The following is a 27,494-nucleotide window of genomic DNA, read 5'->3' as shown; positions in this document are numbered from 1 at the left end:
TTCATTTTTCGTGTATTTTGGACAAACCATTTTATTCAGAAATATGTTTTATCAAGGGTTTATAGGATCCACTCCAAATACATCCCCATCGTAATGCTGAATAGTATATGTCGTTTCAGGACAAACACTGGTTGATTAAACAAGCGCTCAGCCCGATGCCAGATGACACGATTGAGTACATCGACACGACATTCAGAAACAGGTGGATACAGATTCTATTTTCTATGTCCGCGGTAATATTGTTGTGAGCTGTTGCCTCAATATTAACGAGGTACATGGGTGTCTTTGTCGTCAAAGACGCGGGAGTACCCTTGCAGAGTTGCGTCCCTTAGGCATGTCAGAATCCTATTAATAATCTAAGACTCGCAAATTAATTTCTTGCTTTGTCAGTACCATGCGCGTGCTTGTGTTTTTCACCAAAAGTATCGGTCACGGTTGGAAGAACATGGTGCTTTACGTAATTTAACTCACACCCGCAAAGTATACTTGTAGATATATTTTTCTGTGCTAGGGGCCCACGTGGCATTAGTCTCATCGAATGGTTGTTCAGAGTTGGCCACTTTAGCCTTGTTAGGATCCGCCTTGTAATGGTTCGAATCCCATATTGCATCTGATTACGACCCATGGTCTGCATTGGGTTTCTCAAGCTGATGGTCACTTGAGGCATTCCCCAAACACTGAACTGACGGGGGATGGAATATCATTTAGAGCGGCGTTAAAACAAACCCACACATTGATTCAAGGTCATTGTGTGTAAGGGTGCATTACGTTGGTGTATATTTATTTGCATATCAACCTACTTTGAGAGAAATGTTGAACACCCGTAAAGATCCGGGTTAAAATAGGTCTTCAGCAACCCATATTTGTCGTAAAAGGCGACTATGCTTGTAAGAGGCGACTAACGGGATCGGGTGGTCAGGCTCGCAGACTTGATTGATGCATGTCATAGCATCCCAGTTGCGTGGATCGATGCTCATAGTGTCAATCACTGGATTGTCTTTCCAGAAAGAAATCTGACAAACTTTAGAAGATGCCATCAAATTGCTAATTTCTAATGGAAATTAGTAAGTCCAAGTATGATGCTGATAAACTTAGAAACACAATCAGGGCGAATCTGGGATTTGAACCCGCCTTCCTCGGTTTCTGGCAGGCTGCTCTGCAAGTGAGACGGCTTGGCCGAACGTCAATGCATCCACACCATGACATAGATACGAAAGATTGGTTGGTTGGTTGGTTGGTTGTTTAACGCCGCACTCAGCAATATTCCAGCTATATGACGGTGGTCTGTAAATAATCGAATCTGGACCAGACAATCCAGTGATTAATATCAGTTTGGATCGATGACATGCATCAACCAAGTCAGCGAGCCTGACCACGCGATCCCGTTAGTCGCCTGGCATAGTCGCCTTTTACGGCAAGCATGGGTTGCTGAAGACCTATTCTACCACGGATCTTCATGGGTCACTTTTTACAAAACGCCCCCGCCCCCGCTGTTGTTGCAGATGGCGCACTCTGCAGTCCGTAGACGACATGGTGGAGGGCGTGGTCAAGACGCTGGACACCAAGGGGATGCTGGACAACACCTACATCTTTTTCTCCTCCGACAACGGCTTCCATTTGGGTAACCATGACAACGTATACGTATTCATCCATGACAACATATATACCCGATCTCGAGGGGCATATGATGTGATGTACCCTGTATGTGAGCGTATGTACCTCAAGTCGTCATTCTTGACAGGCCGGAATATATGTCCGCAGTGTCACGGAGTTAGCAAAACTCTTTACAATTGTCTTGAGTAACGAACAATACAACGACAGACGACGGAAACGAACCGAGTTACTTCCCTTTTCCCAATGCATTTGGATAAGCATCGGTTCATTTCAGAAACTCAACGATGCTTTTGCGAAATAAACGAGTTACCTGAGATGTGTTCCGATTGGTTTCCCAGCAGATTAGGGGCGGTCGGGTAGCCTAGTGGTTAAAGCGTTCGCTCGTCAAGCCAAAGACCCGGGTTCGATTCCCGACATGGATACAATGTGTGAAGCCCATTTCTGGTGACCCCCGCCGTGATATTGCTGGAATATTGCTAAAAGCGGCGTAAAAACATGCTCACTCATACTCACTCCCAGCAGAGTATATGAATTCTGTATCCCGACTGTGAAACTAACTGCCCGCCCCTTACCAGTCAGAAGCTACTATTATAATGTAAGGTAAGATATATTATATGAGTCCATAACGTATAACGTATAAATGTGGTATTGTGAAAACTGTAGTATCAAAAGGTTGACAGGATTCTAGAATTTATTTAACAGGACAGTTCTCCATGCCGTACGACAAACGACAGGCGTACGAGTTCGACGTCAAAGTTCCTCTGATGGTTCGAGGGCCTGGAATCTCAAAGGACGTCGTAATTTCCGTGGGTTTTCTTTCGTTTCATACACAATGCCATTTTGAAGGTTCCCATTATCTTTTATTTATTCGATATAAACGTAGTTGGGTAATTACTAATTTAATGCACTTGTTTGTTTTTATATTAAGAAAGCAATATTTTACTTTCTTACTCTTTTCGCAAACACTGGTGTCATCGCTGATTTTCAGAGATCCATTCATATAATTGTCACCGCTATTTTGCTTCTCATGCTCAATGGAATCTGTTTCAGCGGATATTCCAGAATGGTTAGTCACTAGCGTTGACGTTTTATATTTACTCGTTTCTCTGCATTGTTATCTACTCAGTTGCCACGTTTAAATGTGAGTGACTGAAAAGCAACAGCCGGTATTTTCCAGCTGTATTGCATCCACCTGTGAATACCAGAGTTTGGACCAGAGAAACCAGTGACTAGGAGCATGAGCATCGCGTATACTTTTACATAAGCATATCTTTGAACATGATTACCATACACTGATCTGATCTTGTAGAGAGCTGTGTGGTTTAACAACATACAATTCGTATACTGTTACATAGATTTTATCAGGGCCAAATTGTTCAAGGGAAGCTCTGACGTTTGGTGTTTTGATTTGTGGATACTGTCTTTTATGAAAAATGAATCTTGATGAATAAATTGATTTTTTTCCAACGCGTAGGATTCAGTTCTGAACATCGACCTCGCCCCCACATTTTTGGAACTGGCAGGTGCCACGCCTCCAGCTTCGATGGATGGTATGTCCCTGTTGCCAATCCTCAATGGCACCAAGGACCCCAGAGTCCCCTTTCGAGTCCAGTTCCTGACAGAGCACTCAGGGGTGGGGTCGGACTCTGTACCCAACTGTCCCCAGTACAACGGCCAGGGAATGATGGTTTGTAAATGGATACCATGTATTAGCTGATGTGGAAACATCGAAATTGAAAGTGTTAGAATCTTGCGTTCGCTTCAGCGAATCTATAACGAATCCTAATTTTGCTGATTACCGAATCATCGCGAAGGAAAATGTTTCTTTAACCAGTTGTGAATGGGTACTCGGTAGGATGACACTGTTAACCTTCTACAGACAGACAGACAGCTCACAGACAGCTTGGGTTGTATACTCCAAAGGAAGCTGAGAATGAAAACTGAGTTCACACTGATCCGTTGACCGGGGTAATACTAATGTAATAACGGGGTAATACTAGTGAATGTAGTGCCATGAGCTTTCACTTTAGTGGAATGGCACATTATGAGTGTTCTTATTACTGCTATTAGTAGCAGTAGGCAATTTTAAATGCTGATGTGACTTAATAAACGTTGCGAACACCGTATTATCGGTCGTAAAACGTTTATAGAAAGTGGGGGCGGTCGGGTAGCCTAGTGGTTAAAGCGTTCGCTCGTCACGCCGTAGACCCGGGTTCGATTCCCATGGGTACATTGTGTGAAGCCCATTTCTGGTGTCCCCCGCCGTGATATTGTTGGAATACTGTTAAAGCCGGCGTAAAACCATACTCACCTCACTCTCTCACTTATAGAAAGTATGGCAAAATAGTTTAAATAGAAAACAGGATGAATAGTGGCTGCATTAACTGCAACATGGAAATCATCAATTAAGATACAAACAATGAAATTGCACGACGTTTTGCTGTTTATTTGTTTGTTTGTTGTTTAACGCCGCACTCAGCAATATTCCAGCTATATGTCGACGGTCTGTAAATAATCGAGTCTAGACCAAACAATCCAGTTATTGACATCATGAGCATCGATCCTCGCAATTGGGATACGATGACATGCATCAACCAAGTCAGCAAGCTGACGCTTTACTATCAAACGCCAATCTATATACAAGTTGTATATAAATAGATATTGAGAGCAATGTCATCTGTGAATGTTTACACCCCACTCTATCGTGTATTATTGGAACGAAAACATAAATGTGATCGACAGTTATAAGGCGAAACGGGCTCGACGTCTCGGCATATATTTGCATCCAGTACATTTAACCTAGTCTCTTTCTCCTGTCTTTATTGCATAATGTGTATCGCGATATTCGTGCAATGAAACGTTGACGTTGTGACGTTCCAAACATTATCGATCTGAATAATATAACTTATTTAGTCGACCACGCAATTGTCAAGTCAAATATTTGAACGCTTTCAATTTTAACCGCAATGTAACGAATTGACTGTTACCTCCCGTAAGATATGGTTAATTTAAATCCTTTGATAAATAATTAGACGAGTGAAGCATTTAAAGAATAATTTTATTTATTAATTTAATCAGATGATTTATGAATACGGAGTGTATCCATGTATTTGTCATTTTAAGGAAAGGATATTATAGCTTGCTTATTCAAAGCTCATATTTTGTGTTAGCTTTCGTTTATTAAATAATTTATATTTATAAAATTGATCAAATGAAATATTAATCGGTTATAATATGTGAGGTGTGTTTTGCAGGTCTGCAAGATGCACTGCGTATGTCAGGACTCCCGCAACAACACTCACACCTGCCTTAGGTACAGGAGCAACAGCGTCGACTACAAATACTGCGAGTTTGAGGACGACGATGTAAGTACTGATGACTCCCCGACTGAGGTAACCATGGAAACAAAGGTGAAAGGTTTAATTATTGATATTTGCTTTTTATTAACTGTCACTCTTTTATGTAGTCATTATTCTATTATTGTATTCTTTTTGTTTTGTTTAAAGTTTGTTCTGTTACCTACAAAATTAAATTTCCCCATTTGGATGATCCACACAGTTTTCTTCATAAACATTTCTGTTCAGCGACCAGTTTTATTTTGTTTGTAAAATCTGAACAAAAATTTGATCCATTGTCTTATTATTTAAATAGAATGTGTCTATACATCTGGGACTTTTCAATATAACCAGGGTAATCAGTGACTCAACAACATAATCTATGATATAACAACATTATATGGCTTAAAAATGTTATTGATATGGTCTCTCGATTAAAATGTCTCTGAACTTATGTTTTGTTCGAAGGCCACCCTTGGTGTATTCCTCAAATGTCTTGAGAAAGTCCTTTGTCGTGGACGTATATGATCTGACAGTGTTTTCCTGCGTCAACTTTCTAGGACGAATTCTAAACATGCTCACCTGTTTCACGAACACCCGGTGTCATTTATATTTTGCAAAGCTTCGTGATTACAGGATTTCACGATGCCTGGATAATCTTTTCCTTCATGATTGGATTTTGTTACATTTTATTAAAGAGCGTTATAAGCTGGCGGTTATATTGCAGTAAGCTAACCATATTATTGTGTGCCTATACAGGAAGCAATATATAAGGGAACCTCTGCCATTTCAGCTATCAGAACGAGTAACAGTTGCTGAACGCGGAAATAAACTCGCTCAAGCACTCCGTCCATTGTGACATATCCTGGGGCATTGCCTAAAAGTCGGGCCGGGCCGGGCCAAGACGGGCCAAAGTGTTACTGGCTAATTACTTCATTATCGGCGATCATATCTTCATATAATTGATGCAACATACACAAATGACATTAATGAACAATCACCAAACAAAAACGTGCACCATAAATAAGTAATTCGGAGTAAATCGCTTGACAACCAGAAAGTGGAGCAGTGTGTAAGCGTCGCTGATCTTGGTAACATGTAAAAGAGCAATCGTTAAACGAAGTAAGATTTGAAACGTATCAATACTTCTAGCTATCGTGATACAAATTTCCATCTGTGAGCATAGTGTTTATATTTATAGGAACGTTCAATATATAAGTAAATACCACTTTATAATGTCACTGATCGTCGTATTTAAAGCAGACACGTTGGTTAAAGTAGACCTCTTCTCCCTATACTCTCAACAGTCACACAGGTGTTCGGTCCGACTTGGCCAGGGCGGTCAAAATCAACTTTAAACTCACATATGTATCATCAAATGGATTCACATCTATAAACTAGTATAATATCTACTACCTAAATACCACTTTATAGTGTCTCAGATCACTGTACTTAAAGAAAACAAGGTGCTCAAAGTGAAGCATTGTTACTGTATTTTCTTTAGAAAATCTATTTCAGAAGTGTTCGGTCCGACTTGGCCCGGGCTGTCAAAATCACCTTAAACCTCACAGATGTATCATCAAATGGATTCACATCTTTAGATAAGTATTATATCTGCCTATATACCACTTTATAGTGTCTCAGATCGCTGTACTTAAAGAAAACAAGGTGCTCAAAGTGAAGCCCTTTTTCCCCTACATTCTCAACATAGTCTCTATCAGAAGTGTTTGGCTTGTGTTGGGTCCGACTTGGCCCGGGCGGTCAAAATCAACTTTAAACACACAGACGTATCTTCAAATGTGTTTACATCTATAAACTAGTATAATATCTACCTAAATACCACTTTATAGTGTCTCAGATCTCTGTACTTAAAGAAAACAAGGTGCTCAAAGTGAAGCATTTTTACAGTATTTTCTTTAGAAAATCTATGTCAGAAGTGTTCGGTCCGACTTGGCCCGGGCGGTCAAAATCAACTTTAAACACACAGATGTATCTTCAAATGTGTTTACATCTATAGATTAATGTTATATCTACCTATATATCACTTTATAATGTCACGGTACATCGTATTTAAAGAAAACAAGGTGCTCAAAGTGAAGCATTTTCACTGTATTTTCTTAAGAAAATCTATGTCAGAAGTGTTGGGTCCGACTTGGCCCGGGCTGTCAAAATCAACTTAAACCTCACAGATGTATCATCAAAAGGATTCACATCTTTAGATTAGTATTATATCTGCCTATATACCACTTTATTATGTCACGGTACATCGTGTTTAAAGAAAACAAGGTACTCAAAGTGAAGAATTTTTACTGTATTTTCTTAAGAAGATTTCTGTCAGAAGTGTTCGGTCCGACTTGGCCCGGGCTGTCAAACTCAACTTAAACCTCACAGTTCTATCTTTAAATGTGTTTACACCTATAGACTAGTGTTATATCTACCTAAATACCACTTTATAGTGTCTCAGAACGCTGTAATTAAAGAAAACAAGAGGCTCAAAGTGAAGCCCTTTTCCCTCTACATTCTCAACATAGTCTCTATCAGAAGTGTTTGGCTTGTGTTGGGTCCGACTTGGCCCGGGCGGTCAAAATCAGCTTTAAACACACAGATGTATCTTCAAATGGATTCACATCTTTAGATTGGTATTATATCTACCTATATACCACTTTATTAAGTCACGGTACATCGTATTTAAAGAAAACAAGGTGCTCAAAGTGAAGCATTTTTACTGTATTTTCTTAAGAAAATCTCTGTCAGAAGTGTTCGGTCCGACTTGGCCCGGGCTGTCAAAATCAACTTAATCCTCACAGATGTATCATCAAATGGATTCACATCTTTAGATTAGTATTATATCTACCTACTTCATTATGTCACGGTACATCGTATTTAAAGAAAACAAGGTGCTCAAAGTGGAGCATTTTTACTGTATTTTCTTAAGAAATTCTATGTCAGAAGTGTTCGCGTATTTTTGTGCTTAAGTCACTTGGACATTGTTTAGCTTCATGAACTCTTCATAAGAAACATGTCAGACAGCTTTGACATCATTGATGACTTAGTCTTATGAGATGTGTAAACCTTAGGGGAAATGAGCTCAAGTAAATACAGAAACAGAGGGTCTAAAATTGCCACAGTGTTAGGCCCGAAAGTCTATTTAGGATTTAAATTGTGATTAAGGAAGTAGAGGGTAGAGAGAGAACAAGATAAAAAATCTTAACAAAACCTACCTGCCAAACAAGTGCTAGTTCGTTCGTATCCGTAATCCGTCACAAACTGTGATGAACGCATAGTGTGTTCGATGAAGGAAATACAGCCCTTCAGATCTTTGTTTACTGAATACACCTTGACCCATGTTCAGTGATATAATTTATAAGATATTGAAGCTACATGGCCACCCTTAGTTTCTTGGACATGTCCTGGCTACACTTCAAGGTTTCGTGCTCAACAAATATATATGAATGTATATGATGTCTCATCTTAATGTACTTTAATAATGCAATTCGACAAAGAAGATGTTCAGATGCCTCGACAACATTTTTCACACATGAATGACTTCAATCTTGGCTCTCAACTAGTACAGGTAAACATGGCTGTTAGTGCTCATGTGTGTCAGGTTGCCCCAACCTCGCCGTCGTATCTGTACTCAAAACAAGTGCATAGTCTAAACTAGACTACATATGCATTTCTTCAGCCGTTTCAATAATGCAGTGCGCTGTCACAGCATGCTGCGTAGGTCTGTACAGCACAATGTATTTTATTAGTAATTGGTCGATCCTTCATAAATCATATTTTTGCCATTCATTTCACATATGCCTCGGTAGAATTGAGGTAGGGGAAGGACTTCTGGTCAGATAACAAGGTATTCAGATATCCAGAAACTCGTTTATCCGGACAACATTTTAGAAAAAGCAATTGTCCGGATAAGCGAGGTTCGACTGTATAGCGCGTGATACATGACAAAACAGATGTGTTAGGACCTGATTCGCACTTGCTGAAGGGATACTAATGGACCCTGATCATAATACATTGGTTGCTTATTATAATTATTATTATTATTATTATTATTAAACATATTGTATTGTCCAAAAAGACAAAGGGATACGGAACAAGTGCAGCACTTATTACCACCTTCTCCATATATACAGTTATACATAATATTGCATAATGAAAATTAACAATTAAAAGTTGAAGCATCACATTGTGGAAACATAGTGCGCAATATAAATTTATATACAGTGCTCATATGAAGGATATGTACAATGTGCTGGAAAGTGAAGACAGTGTGCATCTCATACATATGCTAATATTATACATGTTAGTGTTGTATATAGATTTAACAATATTAATGATTAACAGTTTGGAAACAATGATATACTAGCTACTGAATCTGTTAGTCGTTTCTATAAATTTGTGTACAGACAAGAATATTTTTGTATTCAGGAAAACATCTAAGTTTGGATCACAAAAAAGAATACTATTTAGAGTTTTTTGTCCTCCAAGATTATCGATAGCTGTCAGTAATGTCTCCCTAATATCATATAAGGTACATTGGAAGAAGAAATGGAATGAAGTTTCACAAGGAGCTCCGCATTTACAGGAAATAGTATCAGATAATTAACACGAAACAGGTTGGAATTTAGTGTGCTACAATTGTGTCTCAATCTAGTGTGCAATATGTTTGTAGATCTCTCACCGCAATTACAGTGCATAGGTGGTGATGTATGCTGCTCAGATGCGACAGCTTTAAAATAAGATATTGACGGACTATCCCTGATTCCTGATGATAGATTATTCCATTGGCCTAATGTATCTATAATATAAGACCTTTTCAACGTAGATGTCCGTGCAAATGGAACTACAAAATCATGGCGGTTTCTGAGATTATAACTGACCTTCTGTGACACAGCTGGTGGTATAAGATCAGTTACATATGAAGGACATGGCTTATTTATTATTTTATACATAGTTACAAGTTTGTTGACGTTTCTTCTATACGCTTATATATATATATGTATCCACGTCACACACACCTAGAACAAGTACACTTATTTGAATACTACTAATATTATATGAATGTTACTGAGCAGTCAGTTAGAGTTTATATCTTTGCGCTTAATCAGCAACATTAAGCCTTTCACGTATATTACAACTTTGTAAATTAACTTTCCTTTCCAGAAATACCATAGCATGGCGACAGAGATGAACTTCTACCCCCAGACATGTGTCATTGACTAAAATCTGCATTGTTAATTTGGTATCAAGTGATAGCCTTCACCTGGAAGGAATTTATATTTGTATTATTTCAATTTTTCTTTTCATATATATCCCTCTGAATTTTGGGTTTTGAAATAGCATGTCGCAGAAATAACTCCTGTTGGACCCTTAGACTTGCAAGAATACTCTAATCATTGGCCGAAACATGCCCCATTTGTGCTTCTTGCTTTGTCAGACCAAACCCATACTGTTGAATTTCTCAAAAGCTTTAAAACGGTTAAAGCTATTTTTGGAAGTATAAATGGGTTCATTGGTGACTACCACAGAAGTAGCAAATGGAGTTATATCCGATGAAATTCTCTGTTTTGACTTGTGCTAATCGGGTTTAACAACTAACTTGCCTTTGCGTGTGTTTGTTCCACCGGTGGTGCAGGATACGCTCACCTCTATGCAAACACCTGTTATCCTCACTGTTTGATAGTAGTTTATACACGTAAGTATGTACTTTGCAAGTCTATGCTTATCATTCCCTCTACTCCTACCAAAGGCTCTAATTGTGGCTAACTGTTACATATTCTTCACGAATACTGTAAATCATGAAACGTGTAACCAAATTAATGCGAGTTTAGACCGCAGGCTAGATTAACATCTAGTTTCTGAAATGAACATATTTTACAAAAATAAATACAATTGTTTGATTATATTGATAAAATATATAACTGCAGTAATCTAGTCTTGCCAAATATGATTGACTTGCATCGGCTGTATTGGATATATTTGTTTCAGGAACTGTATGACAGGCCTAAAATGCGTCACGAAAGTAATGCGATTAACTTTGTTTTTGACCTGTAAAAGCTAACCAGCAAACGAAAACACGCCGTTGTTTACAATGAACGCATGTCTAAACAAACATCTTTTTTTATATACTTAAGTTGAAGTATCACGATGGACAGTGCATACAACTGTTTGGCAAACAATATCAAGCAATATTTTAGATTCAGAATCAACATACCATGACATAACAGAAACATATATATTAAATTGTATATATTCATATTTGCCGCTATTCACGATACATTTATTTTACCGTCACTGTTTAAAACTACTCTGAACTACTTGTATGTATAGATCATCTTATTTGTAAACAGTAGGCGGACGTATTATATATCTAACAGTCTGCTGAAATCTTCTATTTCTTTATTATGTAAAATGCTGTCAACATGAATAAATGCCAATTATTTCTAACACTCCAAATATAGTTGTCATAATGAACATAGTTTTAAAGTATATTTGTCACATGCAATAATACTGTCCGGTATTATTAGTAATATTTTCAATATCAACCACATATTGTGTGAATCCAGTAAAAAGGAACTGAGTAAAGCAGTGGTAAAATCTATCCATATATACAAAATTGTATATTTTTGGATATACCATATATACAATATTGTATATTTTTGGATATACCATATATACAAATTGTATATTTTGTATATATCGGAATTTTCCCTTGTGATACTTTCACTGGCCACTGACAAAGATTAGCAGTATTAGAATAAGAAACTAAATTAAATCCAGTATGACGTGATGATGTGTAAGCATACCTCCTTTTGCATCCTGCGTATCATTCAACCTGTCGGATCGACTTGTCCCGGGTGGTTAATAATCTTAAACATCACGACTGTAAAACAAAGTTACTTACTTACTTACTTACTTTGGAGATTTAACGTGCGCTTTCCGACTGATGGGTATTTCGCACAAGGGCCCGGCCAGGCCATTTAATGTGTTTCCGAAAGGTGCGAAAGTGGTGTTTGCAACCCAAGAGGGGGCTTTGGGGGTTGCTTATATAGATAGATATTTTGGAGATTTTACGAGCGCTTCAACCCCCGGACTATTTTGCACTCGGGGCAGACGGTTTTTATAAAATATAAAATAGTGGGAATAATAATAAACGTCTAGCCCAAAAAACTGTAAGTGAGGGGGGATAAAGTAATGAGAAGAGAGGTTGAGGTTTTAGTGGCCGTAGAGAGCCGAAGAGGGATGAAAAAGTCCTATATTAACCAAGTTTTATTGGGGTGTAGTAACTAAGATAGGTAGAGTGACAGAAGTAATCAGTTAAGCTGATGTGTAACTATTAATAATGAAATAAAAAATAAATTAAAATAAATTATAAGGTGGATATAGGTAGGTAACCTAAGTTAAAAACAGGGGCCTAGCGCGGGGGGTGGGTTGTGGGGGCAAGGCTGTGTGTCGACGTGATTGGCAGTGGGCTTGTTGTTGTTGGCTATGGGTGGGTGGCTGGTTAAACGGCTATATTATTTTAATGAATGGAAATGTGGGTTTGTGGCGCGGACGTCGGAGTAGACAATCCGCGCTACGGGTTGGGGCGCGGACGTCATTGTAGACAATCTGTTATAGAATTTTGAGGCGCGGACGTCGTAGAGGACGGTCCGCGCTGAGAATTTCGATCCCGATCCGAATCTGGAGTTTTGCTGTGAATATGGAGTTACTTGCTAATTTTGTTTGGGAGGGTCTAAATTCTTTCTATTAAGTTGGTGTCCTTGAGAAAGGTGGCTATTTGTAGGTAGGTGGCTGGTGGGTTACCGGGTTTAAATAGCATTGTAATATTGTTTTTGTATCTGGGTGGTAGAGAGTTGTATAGTGTTAACTGTTGTTGTTCATATTTGCTGCAGGTGGTGAATATGTGTTTTATGTCTTCTATGGTATTGCAGTGAATGCAGTTTGGGCTTGTATGTCTGTTTTGCTTGAATAGTGTTGCATTTAAATTAGTTTGATTGATTTGTATTCTGTTTAGAGTTTTGTCTGCTAGGATGGAGTTTGTATAGTTTTTGCATTTTGATCCATTGAGACTTACATTTTTGGATGTTATTGTTGAAGTTTTGTTGTATTATATTGTGTGTTATTAGTGTTTTTATCTCGGCTTTGCTTGTATGAAATTGTAGAGTGGGTATTTGGTCAGTTGTAGCTATTTTTGCTGTTTGATCTGCGATTTCGTTTCCTGGTATGCCTGTATGGCTGGGTATCCATACTAATGTTATTGTTTTATTTGCTGTTTTGAGTTTTTTTGTGGGTGTTTATTATTTGTTTGATTAAGTCGGGTCTGGATTTGGAGAATTTGTCTGCAATTTGTTTTATTGAGTTTAATGAATCAGAGATAATGATGATTTTGTTATGGTTTGTTGTTTCTGCATGGTTGTAAGCTTGGAGAATGGCTAAAAGCTCTGCTGTGTTTGTATGTGTGTAGTTTGCATATTGGTATTGTGCTTGGTGTGGGTTGTGTTGTATGGACACCCAGCCCTGATTTTTTGTTATTACTGTTATAGGATGTATCTGTGTAGATGTGTGTATGTTCCGGCCAGTTGTCATGGATATAGTTGAGTGATATTGTTCCTTTTTCTATGTTTGTGAGTTTGTTTTGCTTGTTGAATATTTTGGTTAGGGATGTGTCTATTTCGGGGGGGGGGGGGGGGGGGGGGTCAAGAATGTATGAGTTGTCTGGGGGCGAGTGAGTTGTATGTTCTAGGTTGTATGTTCTAATGAGATTTTGCAGATGTGTTATGAAGGGTGCTATGTTTGTCTTGTTTTTGAACTTTTTTAGGGTAGCTGGTCTTGAGTTTTTGTATTTATGGAGTATTTCTTTGTAGATAGGGTTATGTTGTGTCCCAGCCCAGTAACTAAGTATAGATTGGTGGCGTTTGAGTTGTATTGATGTAATGCCTGTGATGATTTGTAGGGTATTTACGGAGGTGCCATTTCTAGTCCCCAGGGCTTTCTTGAGGGCTTTATATTGTACTGAATTGAGCTTTTTTTCAGTTTATCTGTTAAAGAGTGGAGAACCGGAGCGGCATAATCCATTTTTGCTTGGATAAGAGTTTTGTATATGTTTAATAGTGTTTGTTTGTCAGCTCCCCAGTGAGATTGATTGATAGATTGATATCTTTTTGGCAGGAGTTGACCACGTTATTGATGTGGGGAGCCCTTGTAAGGTGTTGGTCAAATGTGAATCCTAGGAATTTTGCTTCTTTTTGAAATTTAATATTTTCTTTATGAAGTGTAAGTTTGGGTGTTAAATTTGTCATAAAGGGTTTTTTGAAAACAATGCCGATGGTTTTTTTGGTGTTAATTTTGAACCCACATTGGGAAGACCAGTTTTCTAGTTTCGAGAGAGTTGGTTTGATTCTTGTTTCAATTTGTTTTATGGATGTTGATGACGACCAAAATGATATATCATCAGCGAATTTTGCTGTAGTAGTATTTTTTGGGGTAGATGGGAATATGTCATCAATCATTAGATAAAATAGGGTGGGGGACAAGATACATCCCTGGGGGGTGCCGTTTTCAAGAATGTGAGGGTCTGATAGGGTGTTGTTTGACTTTACTCTTATGTTTCTGTTATTTAAGAAAGAGTGAATGAAATTTAGAATTCTTCCATCAATGGCTTTATCTAAAAGTTTTTGAATTAGGCCTTGTTGCCAAACCATATCGAACGCTTTTGAAAAATCTATAAAAATGGCCACAGTATATTGTTTTTGTGCTTGGGCTGTCCTAACATCATGTTCTAAATTTAAAATGTGATCTAGGGTCTGTCTGTTTGCTGTAAAACCGCTCTGGTCCTCTTTTATAAGGCTATTGTTTTGTATTTTATGCTTTAGTCTGTTGTTTATTACTGTTTCCAAGATTTTACATAGGTGAGATGTGAGGGAGATGGGTCGATAAGAATCAGGGTCATTTGGGGATTTCCCTGGTTTTAGAATTGGCACCACTAATGCATTTTTCCATGTTTTGGGGAGGTGGCCAGAAGTCCAAATTTGATTATATAGTTGAAGTATTAGTTTTTGAATTTTGATGGGGACATGATTGAGAATTTTATAACTTATGTTGTCTATTCCTGTGGCTGGGGCTGTGTTTTTACTTTTTAAGGCGGTTTGAAGTTCGTGGATGTTAATGAGTTTATTTATAGCAAGATGTGAGAGTGGTGATCTGGTTTGAAATGCAGGTTGGGTGTTTATAGTGTCTTGTATGTGTTTGGAGTGATTGGCGGAGCTGCTGACGGCCGAGAGATGGGCAGCCATGGCATAAGCCTTTTCTTTGTCTGTTTTAAGTAAGGGAAAATTGGGCATGTTGAAAGATTTGGTATTGCCTTTTATTGCTTTAAGTTTTTTCCATAGAATTTTTGAATTTTGTTTGCCCATCTTCAAGGTTGATGTAAAAGTTTGCCAGTGGGTTCTTTTGGCTGCCTTTATCAGTTCTTTGGTAAGATTTCTTTGTTTATGGGCCAAATGGAGTTTAGTTCGATCATGTTTCGCCTTGTTGAGAGCTTTTTTTTTTTGTTTCCTAGATTGTATTATTTCAGGGCTCCACCATGGTACTGTATTATGTGTGGGATTTATTTTGGTTGTGGGAATGCATTTAATGGATATATTGTATAGTGTGTTGCTGAGGTTTGTATTGAAGATGTCGATGTCAGTATTGTGTATGTTATGTGTGTCTATTTTATTGCATAATGTGGCGAATTCCTGCCAGTCAGCTTTAGTAAAGTTGAATTTAGTTTGTTTAGAGCAATCAGAGGTGGGGTTGGGGTCAGATGGGGATTTGTCGGGGAGGATGTTAATAGAGATTTTTATGGGGAAGTGATCTCTGCCCCATGTGTCATTGTGTGGGTCCCATGTGAGCTTTTGGAAGAGTTGGGGGTTGGTAATGGATAAGTCCACTGCAGTGGGAGATTGTAGATGGGTAGTAGGGAATCTAGTGGCTCTGTTATCGTTTAAGCATATGAGGTTTTTGGTGTCTAACCTTTCTAAAATAAGTTTTCCAAATTTATCCTGATAATTTTTAGTGCCCCGCAGTGGGTGGTATGCATTAAAGTCTCCTAGAATGAGGGTGTTTGGGCCTATGAATTTGGAAAGAGTTTCTAAATCTTCAGGGTTAAACGGTTTGGTTTTGGTGTGATAACAGTTAATTACAGTTATTTTAGTGTCATTAATAGTGATGTTAGCCGCCAGGACTTCTAGGTTAGGAGTTGGGATAGATAGTTCTTTGTACTGGATGGTGTTTTTGATAAACAGACCTAGTCCTCCATGAGGGGGGCCTGGTTTGTTGGGGGGTCTGGGGGGTTGCTTATATACTTACTTACTTACTTACTTTGGAGATTTAACGTGCGCTTTCCGACTGACGCGTATTTCGCACACGGGCCCGGCCAGGCCATTTAATGTGTTTCCGAAAGGGGCGAGGGTGGTCTGTGCAACCCAAGAGGGGGCTTTAGGGGTTGCTTATATAGAAATTGGGAATTTTGAGATTTGGAATAGATGCCGATGGGGTTGGGGAGGAGAACTAAGGGAGCTGGGTATGGTGGATGATTGTTTGTTTTTGTGATTTTGATTTGGTAGGTTATTATGGTTTTAGATGCGTTTTATTAGTTCCGTTTTTATTAAGAATACGCCTAAGGCCTTGAAGTTTTCTAGTTTATTTTGTGGGTTTAGTATTGCTTCTAGAGTGAGAGCCTTGTTTAGATTGAGGGTGGTTTGTAATGCGGTTCGATGTGTTAGGTAGTGTGTGCAGTGGATGAGTGCGTGTTCTGGGGTTTCTGGTTGTTTGCAGTGTGGGCAGTTACCTGTAGTGTGTTTTTTAAATTTTTTTAGGTGGTTATTTAGGTTGGTGTGTCCTGTTTGGAGTTTAGTGATTACTCTGTCGATTTTTTTGGATGGATGGAGAATTTTTGGTTTGGTTAGTGGTTTGCTGAGCACTCTTTTGATTTGGCTATTTGAGTTTAGATATAGGTTATGCCATTTTTTTGTGATTTTTTGTTTGTTTACACTTTTAATTTCTGATTTTGAGATGGGTAAGTTTAAGCTTATTTCTGGGATTTTGAGGGATAGTTTAGCTGCTTTATCGGCGTTTTCATTACCGTATATTCCTACGTGGGCGGGTATCCACAAGAAGGTTATTTGTTTGCCTGCTTTTGTTAGGTCGTTGGAGCTTTTAAGTATTTGATTTATTAATTTAGGTCGGTTTTTGGTATTTTTGTTTTGGAGGGCTTGTAGTCCACTTAGGGAGTCAGTAAGTATTAGGATTTTTTGGTTGTTTTTGGATTCTTGATTGTGGAGGGCTGAGGCCATGCCCATTAGTTCGGCCGTGAATATTGATTGGTTATTTGGGAGTCGGAAGGATTGTGTGGTTTTAGTTGGTTGTGTGGTATGGACTCCGAAACCCGTGTGTTTGGAGGTCGGATCTGAGGATCCGTCCGTGTAAATGTGACACCAATTTGGCCAATTTTTGTGTATGTATGCTAGTGTGGTAGTTTTAGCTATGTTTGGGTCGGTTTGTTTATTTATTTGGCTAGCTAGTGTTGTGTCTATTTTGGGTATTTTAAGTTTAGGGGTGAAGATATTTGATTGTTTGCAGTTTTGTTTAAGATTTTTAATTTGGTGTTCATTTAGGTAGTTTGTTATTCTTTGGGATATTGGGGTAAGTAAGGGGTGTTTACGAGCTAGAGCTTGGTTTTTAGGGCTGATGTTTTGGTTTATTAAGTTTTGGATGAGAGGGTTTGATTGGGACGCGGCCCAGAAATTTAAGCTTAGCTGTTCCCTGCGTAGACTTAGTGGCATTTCTCCTGTTAAGGCCTGAAGTGAGGTGTAGGAGGTGCCATGTTGGGTGCGTGTAATGAGTTTGAGAGCCTGATATTGTATTGAGTCAAGTTTTTTAGATAGAGAGTTGTTTAGGGTGTTGTATATGGCGCAGCCGTAGTCTAGTTTTGATCTAATTAGGGATATGTAGAGAGAGAGGAGAGTATCTTTGGAGGCTCCCCAGTTAGAGCCAGTTAGGCATCTTAGGGTGTTTAGGTCTTTACTGCATTTAGTTGTTAGGTTTTGGATGTGAGCATCCCAGGTGAGATGTTCATCGAAAATAAGTCCTAAGAATTTGGTTTGTTTTTGAAATTTGATTGTTTGATTGTTTAGCTGGAGGATTGGGGAGGCGGGTTTCATGTTTTTATGTTTGAATACTATTCCTGTTGTTTTTTCTGAGTTAAGGGAGAAGCCCCATTTGTCAGCCCATTGTTGTATTTTATTAAGAGATTTTTGGAGTAGATTTTTGGCCATTTTCATGCTTTTAGTGCGGATCCAGATGGCTCCATCATCCGCGAATTTTGATGTGTTTACTTTAGGGGATAGACCCTCGAATAGATCGTTTATCATTATATTGAAGAGGGTGGGGCTGAGGATACTGCCCTGTGGAGTGCCATTTTCTAGGGGACATTGGTCCGATAGAGTTTGGTCTATACACACGGTTATTTTACGATTGTTTAGGAAGTCCTGGATGTAGTTTATTATCTGACCTTTGAGTCCTATTTTTTTAAGTTTTTGTATTAGCCCATCGTGCCATACCATGTCGAAAGCTTTAGAGAAGTCTAAGAAGATGCCTGTGGTATATTGTTTATTTAGTTGTCCTGTCTTAATATCTTGTTCTAGTCGGGCGAGGTTATCTAGGGTTGAGCGGCCAGGAGTGAAACCGCTTTGATCTGGGTTTATGGTGTTATTTTGGGTTAAGTAATGTTGTAATCTATTTTTAGCCATTGATTCCATTACTTTACATAAGTTTGAAGTTAGGGATATTGGTCTATATGAGTTAGCTTGATTAGCTGGTTTATTAGGTTTAGGGATTGGTATGACTAGGGCCTGTTTCCAGGGAGTAGGAACCTGTCCGTTTAGGTAGATGAGATTGTATAGTTTGAGTAGTGCCTGGAGCAGTTTTAGGGGGAGTTTTTTAATTATTTGGTAAGAGGTTAGGTCTAATCCTGGGGCTGTGCCCTTTTTCCTGTTTTGGATTACGTAGAGGAGCTCCTCCATTGTGTAGGGTTGATTTATTTCTAGATTGTTATTGTTTGGTTCTTTTGTGGGTTTGTTTTCTGTTTTAAGTTTATCTTGGAATTTTTGGCTGAAGTTGCTGTTACTGCTAACGGCCGAAAAGTGGTTGGCGAGATTATTTGCTTTTTGGGCGGGGTTGGTTGAGTTGTTAATGTTAGGGTTTTTTTTATGTCGTTTTAAGCCTCTAATGGCGTGGATTTTGCGCCAGACCGTTCTGGCATCTGTACGGTTATTTATACCTTCGCAGAATTTTTTCCAGTCTCTACTTTTGGCTATTTGGACTAGTTTTTGAACCTGGTGGTTTAGTTCGTGGGCTATGTTTAAATATTTGTAGTCGCGTTTTGCTTTATTGAAGGCTGATTTACGTTTTCGTCTAGTCTGTTCTATTTCCTCATTCCACCATGGTACCGTCGGTTTGCCTGTCTTAGATGTTTTGAAGGGGATGGAGGTTTTGGCTGCGTTTATTATATAGTCTGTTAGGTTTTTACAATAGGTTTCTGGATCATTATTTTCTATTTCGTTTAAGTTAGCTTCGTTGCAGATATCTTGGAATTGGTCCCAGTTAGCTTTGTTGTAATGGAATTTTGGTTCTTGGTTTTCTGTTTGGATTGGTACGTTTGTATTTCCTATGGTTATGTTTATGGGGAAGTGGTCGCTACCTAGCGGGACGTCGTGTACTTCCCATTGAGTGCTTTGGGCTAGATCTGCGGTGCATATGGTTAGGTCGATAGCCGACATTTTTTTGTTTATCTTATCGTACCTCGTGGGTTGGTTGCTATTAAGGAGTACTAGGTCGTTTGTTTCTATCCATTCGGAGATTAATTTGCCATGATTATCTATTTTATCATCTATGCTCCATGTAGGATGGTGAGCGTTAAAGTCTCCTAGGAATATAGTAGATTTATCGCTTATTTTGAGTAGTTTGTTTAGATCCTCAGGTTGGACTTTTTGTTCCGCCCAGTGGTAAATATTTATGATGTTTATGTTTCGGTGATTTAATGTGATTTTAATGCCGTTGGCTTCTAGGTTTGGCGTGTCTATTTTTATTTCTTCGTAATTTATATCTTCCCTGATAAATATGATTAGTCCTCCTGCGGCTCTTCTTGTTTTCGGTTTAGCTCTGTCAGTTCTAACTGAGTTGTAGTTAGGTAGTGTGAATTTCGATTTTTTTGAGAATTTGGTTTCCTGTATACAAGCAATGTGAGGGCCTTTATTTAGTTTAAATTTAGTTTTTAGTTCATGGCCGTGGGAGGTGAGTCCGTTGGCGTTCCACTGAAAAATATTTAGTCCTTCCATTATTGGTTTCGGGTGATTGGTGATTTAGTTTTTAGTTTTTATTTTATTCGGTGAGTTCTTTTAGATGGAGGTTAAAGAGGAAGAAGGGAAGATCGGTTAATTTTAGATTGAAAGCTACTTTGTGGAAGGATTCCATACTAGCTTTTGGTGAGTTTTGACTATGCATATATGCTAGGAGTAAGGTGAGGTTATTTAGGTTTGGGGTGTTGGCTGGTTGGGAAGTTTGGTTTGTTTTAGTTGGAGTAGTGTCTATTGTTTCCTCAGTAGTGGAGAAATCTTCGCCGTGGGTTGGATTAGGTTTAGCTGGTTGAGTTTCCATGGGGGAGGCATGTGATGTGGAGGGTTGTGAAGGTGTTGGCGGGATGGGTGTAGCTGATGTTTTCTTAGTGTTTGTGTTTTGTTGTTGTGCTTGCTTGTGGGAGAGCGTTGTTGCCATATGGGCTGTAGGGTGCTTGGATGAGGGTCGTGTTGTGGTGGTCATTTTGAGGTTTGTTTTGCATGCGGGGGTTGATGTTTTGGGAGGGTTCGTGGTTGGTTGAGTGGCTGCTTGTGTGTGTGAGGTGGGTGCGGTTTCTCGGTAGGGGTCCCAGACAGAGCTGTCGGTTATGGGTGTGGTGTTTGTTTGTGGGATGGTGTTTGGGTGTGGTGTAGGGAGGAGTGGTTTAGATGCAGGTGTAGCAAATTTTCGTGTTTGGATTTTAGCCGTTTCTATGTTTATGTGTTTGTTGGCCTGCTGGGTGAGTGTGTGTCTGTGTGGGCATTGGTTTGAAAGTGAGGTGTGTTGGGTGGATTTGCAGTGGATGCACCAGGGTGTGCATGTGCCTGGGCAGTCTGTTTGTGCGCATTTTTTACATTTAGTTTTAGGGTAGGTGCATTGGGAAGCAGTGTGGTTGTATTTGAGGCACTTTGAACATTGCTTAACCTGCTTTATATAGGGTTTGACTTCTAAGTTGGTGTGGGCTCCGAAGGATATGTGTTTGGGGGCTTCAGGGAATTTAGCGTTTTTTTTAAAGTTGATTATGACAATGGAGGTTGGGACCGTTTTTCCGTTTCTAGTTGAGGTTATTCTGCGCGTGCTGGTGATTAGGGGTTGAGGGTTTTGGTCTTGGTTTATGTTAGCTTCTAGAGAGTATAATTGTAAGTCCTCAGTTGTTTCCCTTGGGTTAACCCTAATTACGCCTCGTGTATATTGTTGCCAATTAGGTGTTTGTTTGATTACCGTGACGTGGAATATTTGAGTTATTTTATTTGCTGCGTTGTAAGATTCTCGGTTAGGAAAGATTATCTGGTATCCTTTGTTGGCTTTTTTAATATTGTTGTAATTTATTTTTTGTCTTTTGAACCAAAGTCCTATTTTGTCTGCCGAAAGTTCTAGTGAGAGAGTGGTGCCTGAGCCTGCTGAGAAGAAGTAGAGGGCGAAGGTGGTGAGGAAGGCGGCCGGGGAGGGTGTTGGCGATGGAGGTGGAGTGGATGTGTCGAGTTTGCGTTTTTTGGTGTTTTGTGGTGGCGAGTTAGCTGGTTTGGTTGGGGTGGTGTATGTCGTGTTTTCGCCATACTCGGTCGGGACGATGTTTTCGAGTGACCTCCCAGAAGTGTTGTGCGCTTCCGCAGGCGTGGGTGAGTAAGGAGCTGGAATGTCTGCGAGTGTGGCGTTGCGGGTGTCAGTCATATTGTTTGGGTGTTGTGTTGGAGAGCGTGTGTTGTGGTGAGTGGTGGTGGAGTGTTTTGGGGAGGTGAGTTGGTTTGTTGTTTTTACTTGGTGATTTGCGTTTAGGAGGCGGAGGAGGTTGCGGTGGTTATTTGTTGTTGGTTTTAGTAGGAGGGTTTGGGAAATGGATTATTTATTGAAGATTAAGTTTGATTCTGGAAGGCTGGGATAAGGTGAGACAAGTGGAAAGCGGGGATTAAGAGATATTTAGTCGAAGGAGTGGAGGTATGTGAGTGGTGGGCGTGGGTGGTGAGTAGGAAAGAGCGAGCGTTGTGTTTAGGAGAAGGGGGGATTAGGTGTTTTTTGCTTTTAGGAGTTGGGTCAAAGGGTGTGTTTGAGTGGTGGGCGTGGGTGTGAGTAGAAATGAGTGCGAGCTGTGTTAGGGAGATTGGGTAGGATAAGGTGTTGGTTATTTAGTGTTGTTGTTTTTTAAGGATTTACGGGTTTTATGATTAATTCGGTGAGAGTGATTTTAAGAGTATGTGAATAAGGATAACGTGATAATTACCGATGATGGAGTTTCCTTGGCTGGCTATCAGGCAATGCTCTGTGCTGGCTTGGGAAGTGTTGCTCGCTGGGAGTACAAACTGCAACTGATTGTCTGGCCAAGACTCGTTTATTTTCAAACCGCTGTCCTGTAGCTGGAACACTGCTAGGTTCGGCGTTAAACAACAAACAAACAAACGGTGAGAGTGATTGTAAGAGTATGTGAATAAGGCTGAAAGGATGACGTGATAATTACCGATGTTGGAGTTCTCCTTGGCTGGCTATCAGGCAATGCTCTGTGCTGGCTTGGGAGGTGTTGCTCGCTTGGGGTACAAACTGCAACTGCTTATATAAAAAAAGTTGCTAGATATATAGAGAACTTTAATTTATGGCGTCTTTTAACCATCACGACAATAATACTGAGTGGTCCAAGTCAGGTTCAGGAGAAGTGTGTTTTCACAGAACGAGCTGCTCGGAGATGCAGCACGTATTCTCGCGGTATGGCAGATTACAACTGTCTCAGATAATCCTGTTTTCCTAAACACACTCATAGATAATAGAAGCATTAAGCAGGGTTGAGGGAGAGGTTTATCCTGAAATGCAAAGTGTCTCACCTTACCTTCTCCAATTGTTACCCTGTGAGTATGATCCTTGAAAAAACCCACGACGGATTAGGTAAAAGCAAGGGATTTTCCGACCAGACACATACCATGAAAAAAGGGCTTCACTTTAAAGAGTATACTTCACTCCAACACATTTGGTGAAATTTTCTTGAGAAGATACAGTGAAAGTGCTCGACTTTAACAGACCAGTTTTCTTTGAGTTATCGTGCAACATTATTAGGTGTTATATAGGTAGATATAATACTAGTCATGTTGAGATTGTAGAGGAAAAAGGGCTTTACTTTGAACTCATGGTTTTCTTTAAATGCGATAAACTGTGACATTATAAAGTGGTATATAGGTAGATATAACATTAATCTATGGATGTAAACACATTTGAAGATAGGTCTGTGTGTTTAAAGTTGATTTTGACAGCCCGGGCCAAGTCGGACCCAACACTTCTGACAGAGATTTTCTTAAGAAAATACAGTAGAAATACTTACTTTGAGCCCCTTGTTTTCTTTAAATACGATGTACCGTGACATTATAAAGTGGTATATAGGTAGATATAACACTAATCTATAGATGTAAAGACATTTGAAGATACGTCTGTGTGTTTAAAGTTGATTTTGACAGCCGGGGCCAAGTCGGACCCAACACAAGCCAAACACTTCTGATAGAGACTATGTTGAGAATGTAGAGGGAAAAGGGCTTCACTTTGAGCCTCTTGTACAGCGTTCTGAGACACTATAAAGTGGTATTTAGGTAGATATAACACTAGTCTATAGATGTAAACACATTTAAAGATAGATCTGTGAGGTTTAAGTTGAGTTTGACAGCCCGGGCCAAGTCGGACCCAACACAAGCCAAACACTTCTGATAGAGAGAATATAGAGGGAAAAGGGCTTCACTTTTGAGCACCGTGTTTGCTACTGCAATATGAGACACTAAAGTGTTATATAGGTAGATATGATATTATAGTTAGTCTATAGATGTAAAGTATGTGTCCTATGACATTCGCGAATATCCACTTGCAGAAAACATCCTGTGTTGGTTTAACATGAATTAGTAAAGGTTAATTAGGTATGCCAACACGTTAATTAATGAAAGAAGAGTAGTCAAAACACTGTCATTTCGAATTCCTGCCCAGGACATCATACCCCTGCACGCTAAGGTCGGTGAGAAACCTTCTCATCAAAGTAAAGACACAGTCAAGACACTGACTTTTCGGTATGAACTCTCGGTATGTAGCTATAATTATCAGTTTATTACATTGCTGAAGATACATTTTGATTCAAACTCAATTAAATGAGCAAAACTATCCGTTTCTGGACATTTGAGATCTGCCTAGATATGCAAGTTTCGTTTTATTATTCTGCAATCCATTTTTAGCATTACCCGCTGGCCCGGCCCGGCCCGGCCCGACATTTCTTGGCCCGACTTTTAGGCAATCCCATATCCTGGCTACACGCATGTGCCAATAAACGTCGCAATATTTGGTTGGGTAAACGTAATAACCTTGAAGCATCAATTACGTCAACGGGGTGGATCTGATGATCTTGCAAAGGAATATAACCGGTCAACATTTCAGGTCCAATGGTCATCCTATCTGCCCAGTGCATTGGTCAGAACATATTGCTTTCCGGTATGACTACACACGTCCTCACAGAGCTCGTATTGGAATTCGACCGTCTGAGAAAGCAAGGTGTCACAATATTGTTCTGGTCAGCCAAATCTCCAGACATGTCACCGATTGAACACATTTTTGGTGTTCTGGTTCGCAATCGACGTCAGTGATCCCAGAGCAGTTCCCTGGGAAGGCGAAATGGCGAAAGATCAACGGGAGATAATCCGGCGTTTAGTTTCCAGTTTGCCCAGCAGATGTCGTGCCTGCATCGATGCACACGGGACATAGACCGAATAAGGACTTTACTAGGGCGATCATTTCAGAATATATTGAGGGGTTCAATTAAATATTGTGTCCTAGTATATTAAATATGTCATCGGTCTATATTTACCCCGACTGTTACAAAGTTTCCAGGAGGTGTATAACTTGAAGCAAGACCGGTATGAGCAGACGAATATAGTGCACCAAGCTAGCGATAGGCTAACGAATGTCAATATGTCCCCCGATTGTTTCAGAGTGTCCAGGAGGTGTATAACTTGAAGCAAGATCGGTATGAGCTGACGAACATAGTGCAACAAGCTAGCGATAGGCTAACAAATGTCATTATGTCCCCCGATTGTTTCAGAGATTCCAGGAGCCGTATAACTTGAAGCAAGAACGGTATGAGCTGACGAACACGATGCATCAAGCTAGCGAAGTGCTAACGAATGTCAATATGTCCCCCGATTGTTTCAGAGTGTCCAGGAGGTGTATAACTTGAAGCAAGATCGGTATGAGCTAACGAACATAGTGCAACAAGCTAGCGATAGGCTAACGAATGTCATTATGTCCCCTGATTGTTTCAGAGATTCCAGGAGCTGTATGACCTGAAACAAGACCGGTATGAGCTGACGAACATAGTCCACCAAGCAAGCCCTGAGATCCTTGCAGTCCTTAAAACGAACCTTAATGTGATGAAGATATGCACGGGAGATTCATGCCACGGTGCAAATTCACACCACATCAGATAATCCATTGGTCACCCATTTAACACAACACTGTTCAGTTTAACATACACTTGTGTTTCTTTTGTAATGGAAGATACCTGTAACAATAAATGAGAAAATTGCTTATTTCTATTATTTCAATAAAATAAGTTTTACATAGATCGTGTTTTACCGACTTTTCGTGTAAGGGACAGTGCGTAGTTTAACGCCGGTTTCAGCTCAACTACGTTTATATCACGGCGTGTCAACCTGATGTGGGAGGAAAGCCCCAAATGGTCTTGGACATATACCACTGTCTGAGTCGTAAAACCCCGCGGGCATGGGTATGGCGGTGACAAAACCAGAATCATAATCAAGTGGGATTCGAATCCATGATCTTGCATGTCACTTTGGACAGCGAATTGCGGTGCCTTTATACTATCAGTGCCACCTCATAGAACATGAGGTTGTCATCAAAATATTCAACCGATAACGTCTTAGAATGGAATTGGACACAAGCAAGCGGATGAAATGTGTTTAATACACCGTAGATAATGATGTGATAGAATCTTTTGGGGGATAAGTCAAAGTCTATCACATCATTAAGTTCGACTCAACCAATAGTTCGACTCATATCGGTAAGAATGGTGTAAAAACAATATAACACGAGTAGCACTTGGTAGTTTATTCCAATAATGAATCTTCAAGGTCGTTCAGGAACATATCGATTCGTGTTGGTGGTAAATGTTGTTAAATGATTTGAATAATATCGTTATTACAATATTAAGTTTTGATGTCTGACAAAATGTCGGATTTTTGTTCCACTTCGGACGTTTTGATTGGCCAGCCATGTTGTTTGATTGGTAGGTTGCGATATTTTAATTCTAACCCCAAAACAGTTTCCGATTGTTAAGATGATGTTCAAATTCCAGATGGTGATCAAATAGCATATATCGGAGTAGACTGTGAATAGTGGTGCGTGACCAACTCTACACTTCAAAAGACAATTCCTGATCCTGATTGAGCATTGTTTGCCGTAGCGATTACCATAGTCATGACCCATGACCGAACATAACTATTCATGGAAACATACATTTCATGGTAGTAATAAATATAAGGCCACAACAAAATGATTATTAGGTCATAGGGTGTTTGATGTTTGTCAAAAGTGGAAATAACTCAATGGTTTATTGTTTTTTCATGGTTTGTCAGCAGTTTCCAGGTTAATGCATGCATAGAGTACCTTTTGAACTAAACTTTATTCAATAATGCATTTATATCGAAATGTGTGCTTTTACCTAATGGGTACTTTGTGGATATGTTTCAGTGGAGGTAATTACATATCTAAATATATAATAATTACACATTTAATTTATTTAATTCTTAATTGTAAGAGGACATAATCAGTTTTTCGCGTTTTCAAATATTATTATCTTTAGCATCTTCGATTATCAATGTTCTCCATTCCATCTATGGTGAACATGGATGCGGAATATCGACACTGCATCATTTGCCTCAGATGGAAACATTCAAACTTCATCCTTAATCTCCTTCAAGACCGTACACTGTTCCATCAATTTCTACACTGGTCACCGAAAGACGTTTGGTCGAATTCACACTAATCTACAGTTCGATGTCCATTCTTACAGTTCAACAACACACAAAACATCAACCAACTCGAAGAGAGGTTCTATTCTTTTGACAATGCAGAGATCAGAAATTCTGCTGACGTCAGCATATGATACAGAAACTGGTTATAGTTGTCATCGAG

The 27,494-nt window shown here is 39.4% G+C and overlaps 1 protein-coding gene across 1 annotated transcript in view; it reads left to right on the top strand.

Moving 5' to 3' along the window:
* Positions 1 to 25,768, top strand: part of LOC139462046 (N-acetylglucosamine-6-sulfatase-like) — a 53,864-nt gene extending 28,096 nt beyond the window's left edge. Inside the window, exons 7-12 of the mRNA XM_071243548.1 lie at positions 120 to 202; positions 1,503 to 1,621; positions 2,317 to 2,420; positions 3,089 to 3,301; positions 4,869 to 5,024; positions 25,604 to 25,768. Of these exons, the coding sequence (XP_071099649.1) occupies positions 120 to 202; positions 1,503 to 1,621; positions 2,317 to 2,420; positions 3,089 to 3,301; positions 4,869 to 5,024; positions 25,604 to 25,768 (840 nt within the window). The remainder of the gene's footprint in view (positions 1 to 119; positions 203 to 1,502; positions 1,622 to 2,316; positions 2,421 to 3,088; positions 3,302 to 4,868; positions 5,025 to 25,603) is intronic.
* Positions 25,769 to 27,494: the final 1,726 nt, after the last annotated feature.

Source organism: Haliotis cracherodii, unplaced genomic scaffold, assembly GCF_022045235.1.
Source record: "Haliotis cracherodii isolate W230 unplaced genomic scaffold, xgHalCrac1.p SCAF_15, whole genome shotgun sequence".
Lineage (NCBI taxonomy): Eukaryota > Metazoa > Mollusca > Gastropoda > Lepetellida > Haliotidae > Haliotis > Haliotis cracherodii.
This window is presented reverse-complemented; position numbering and strand designations above follow the sequence as displayed.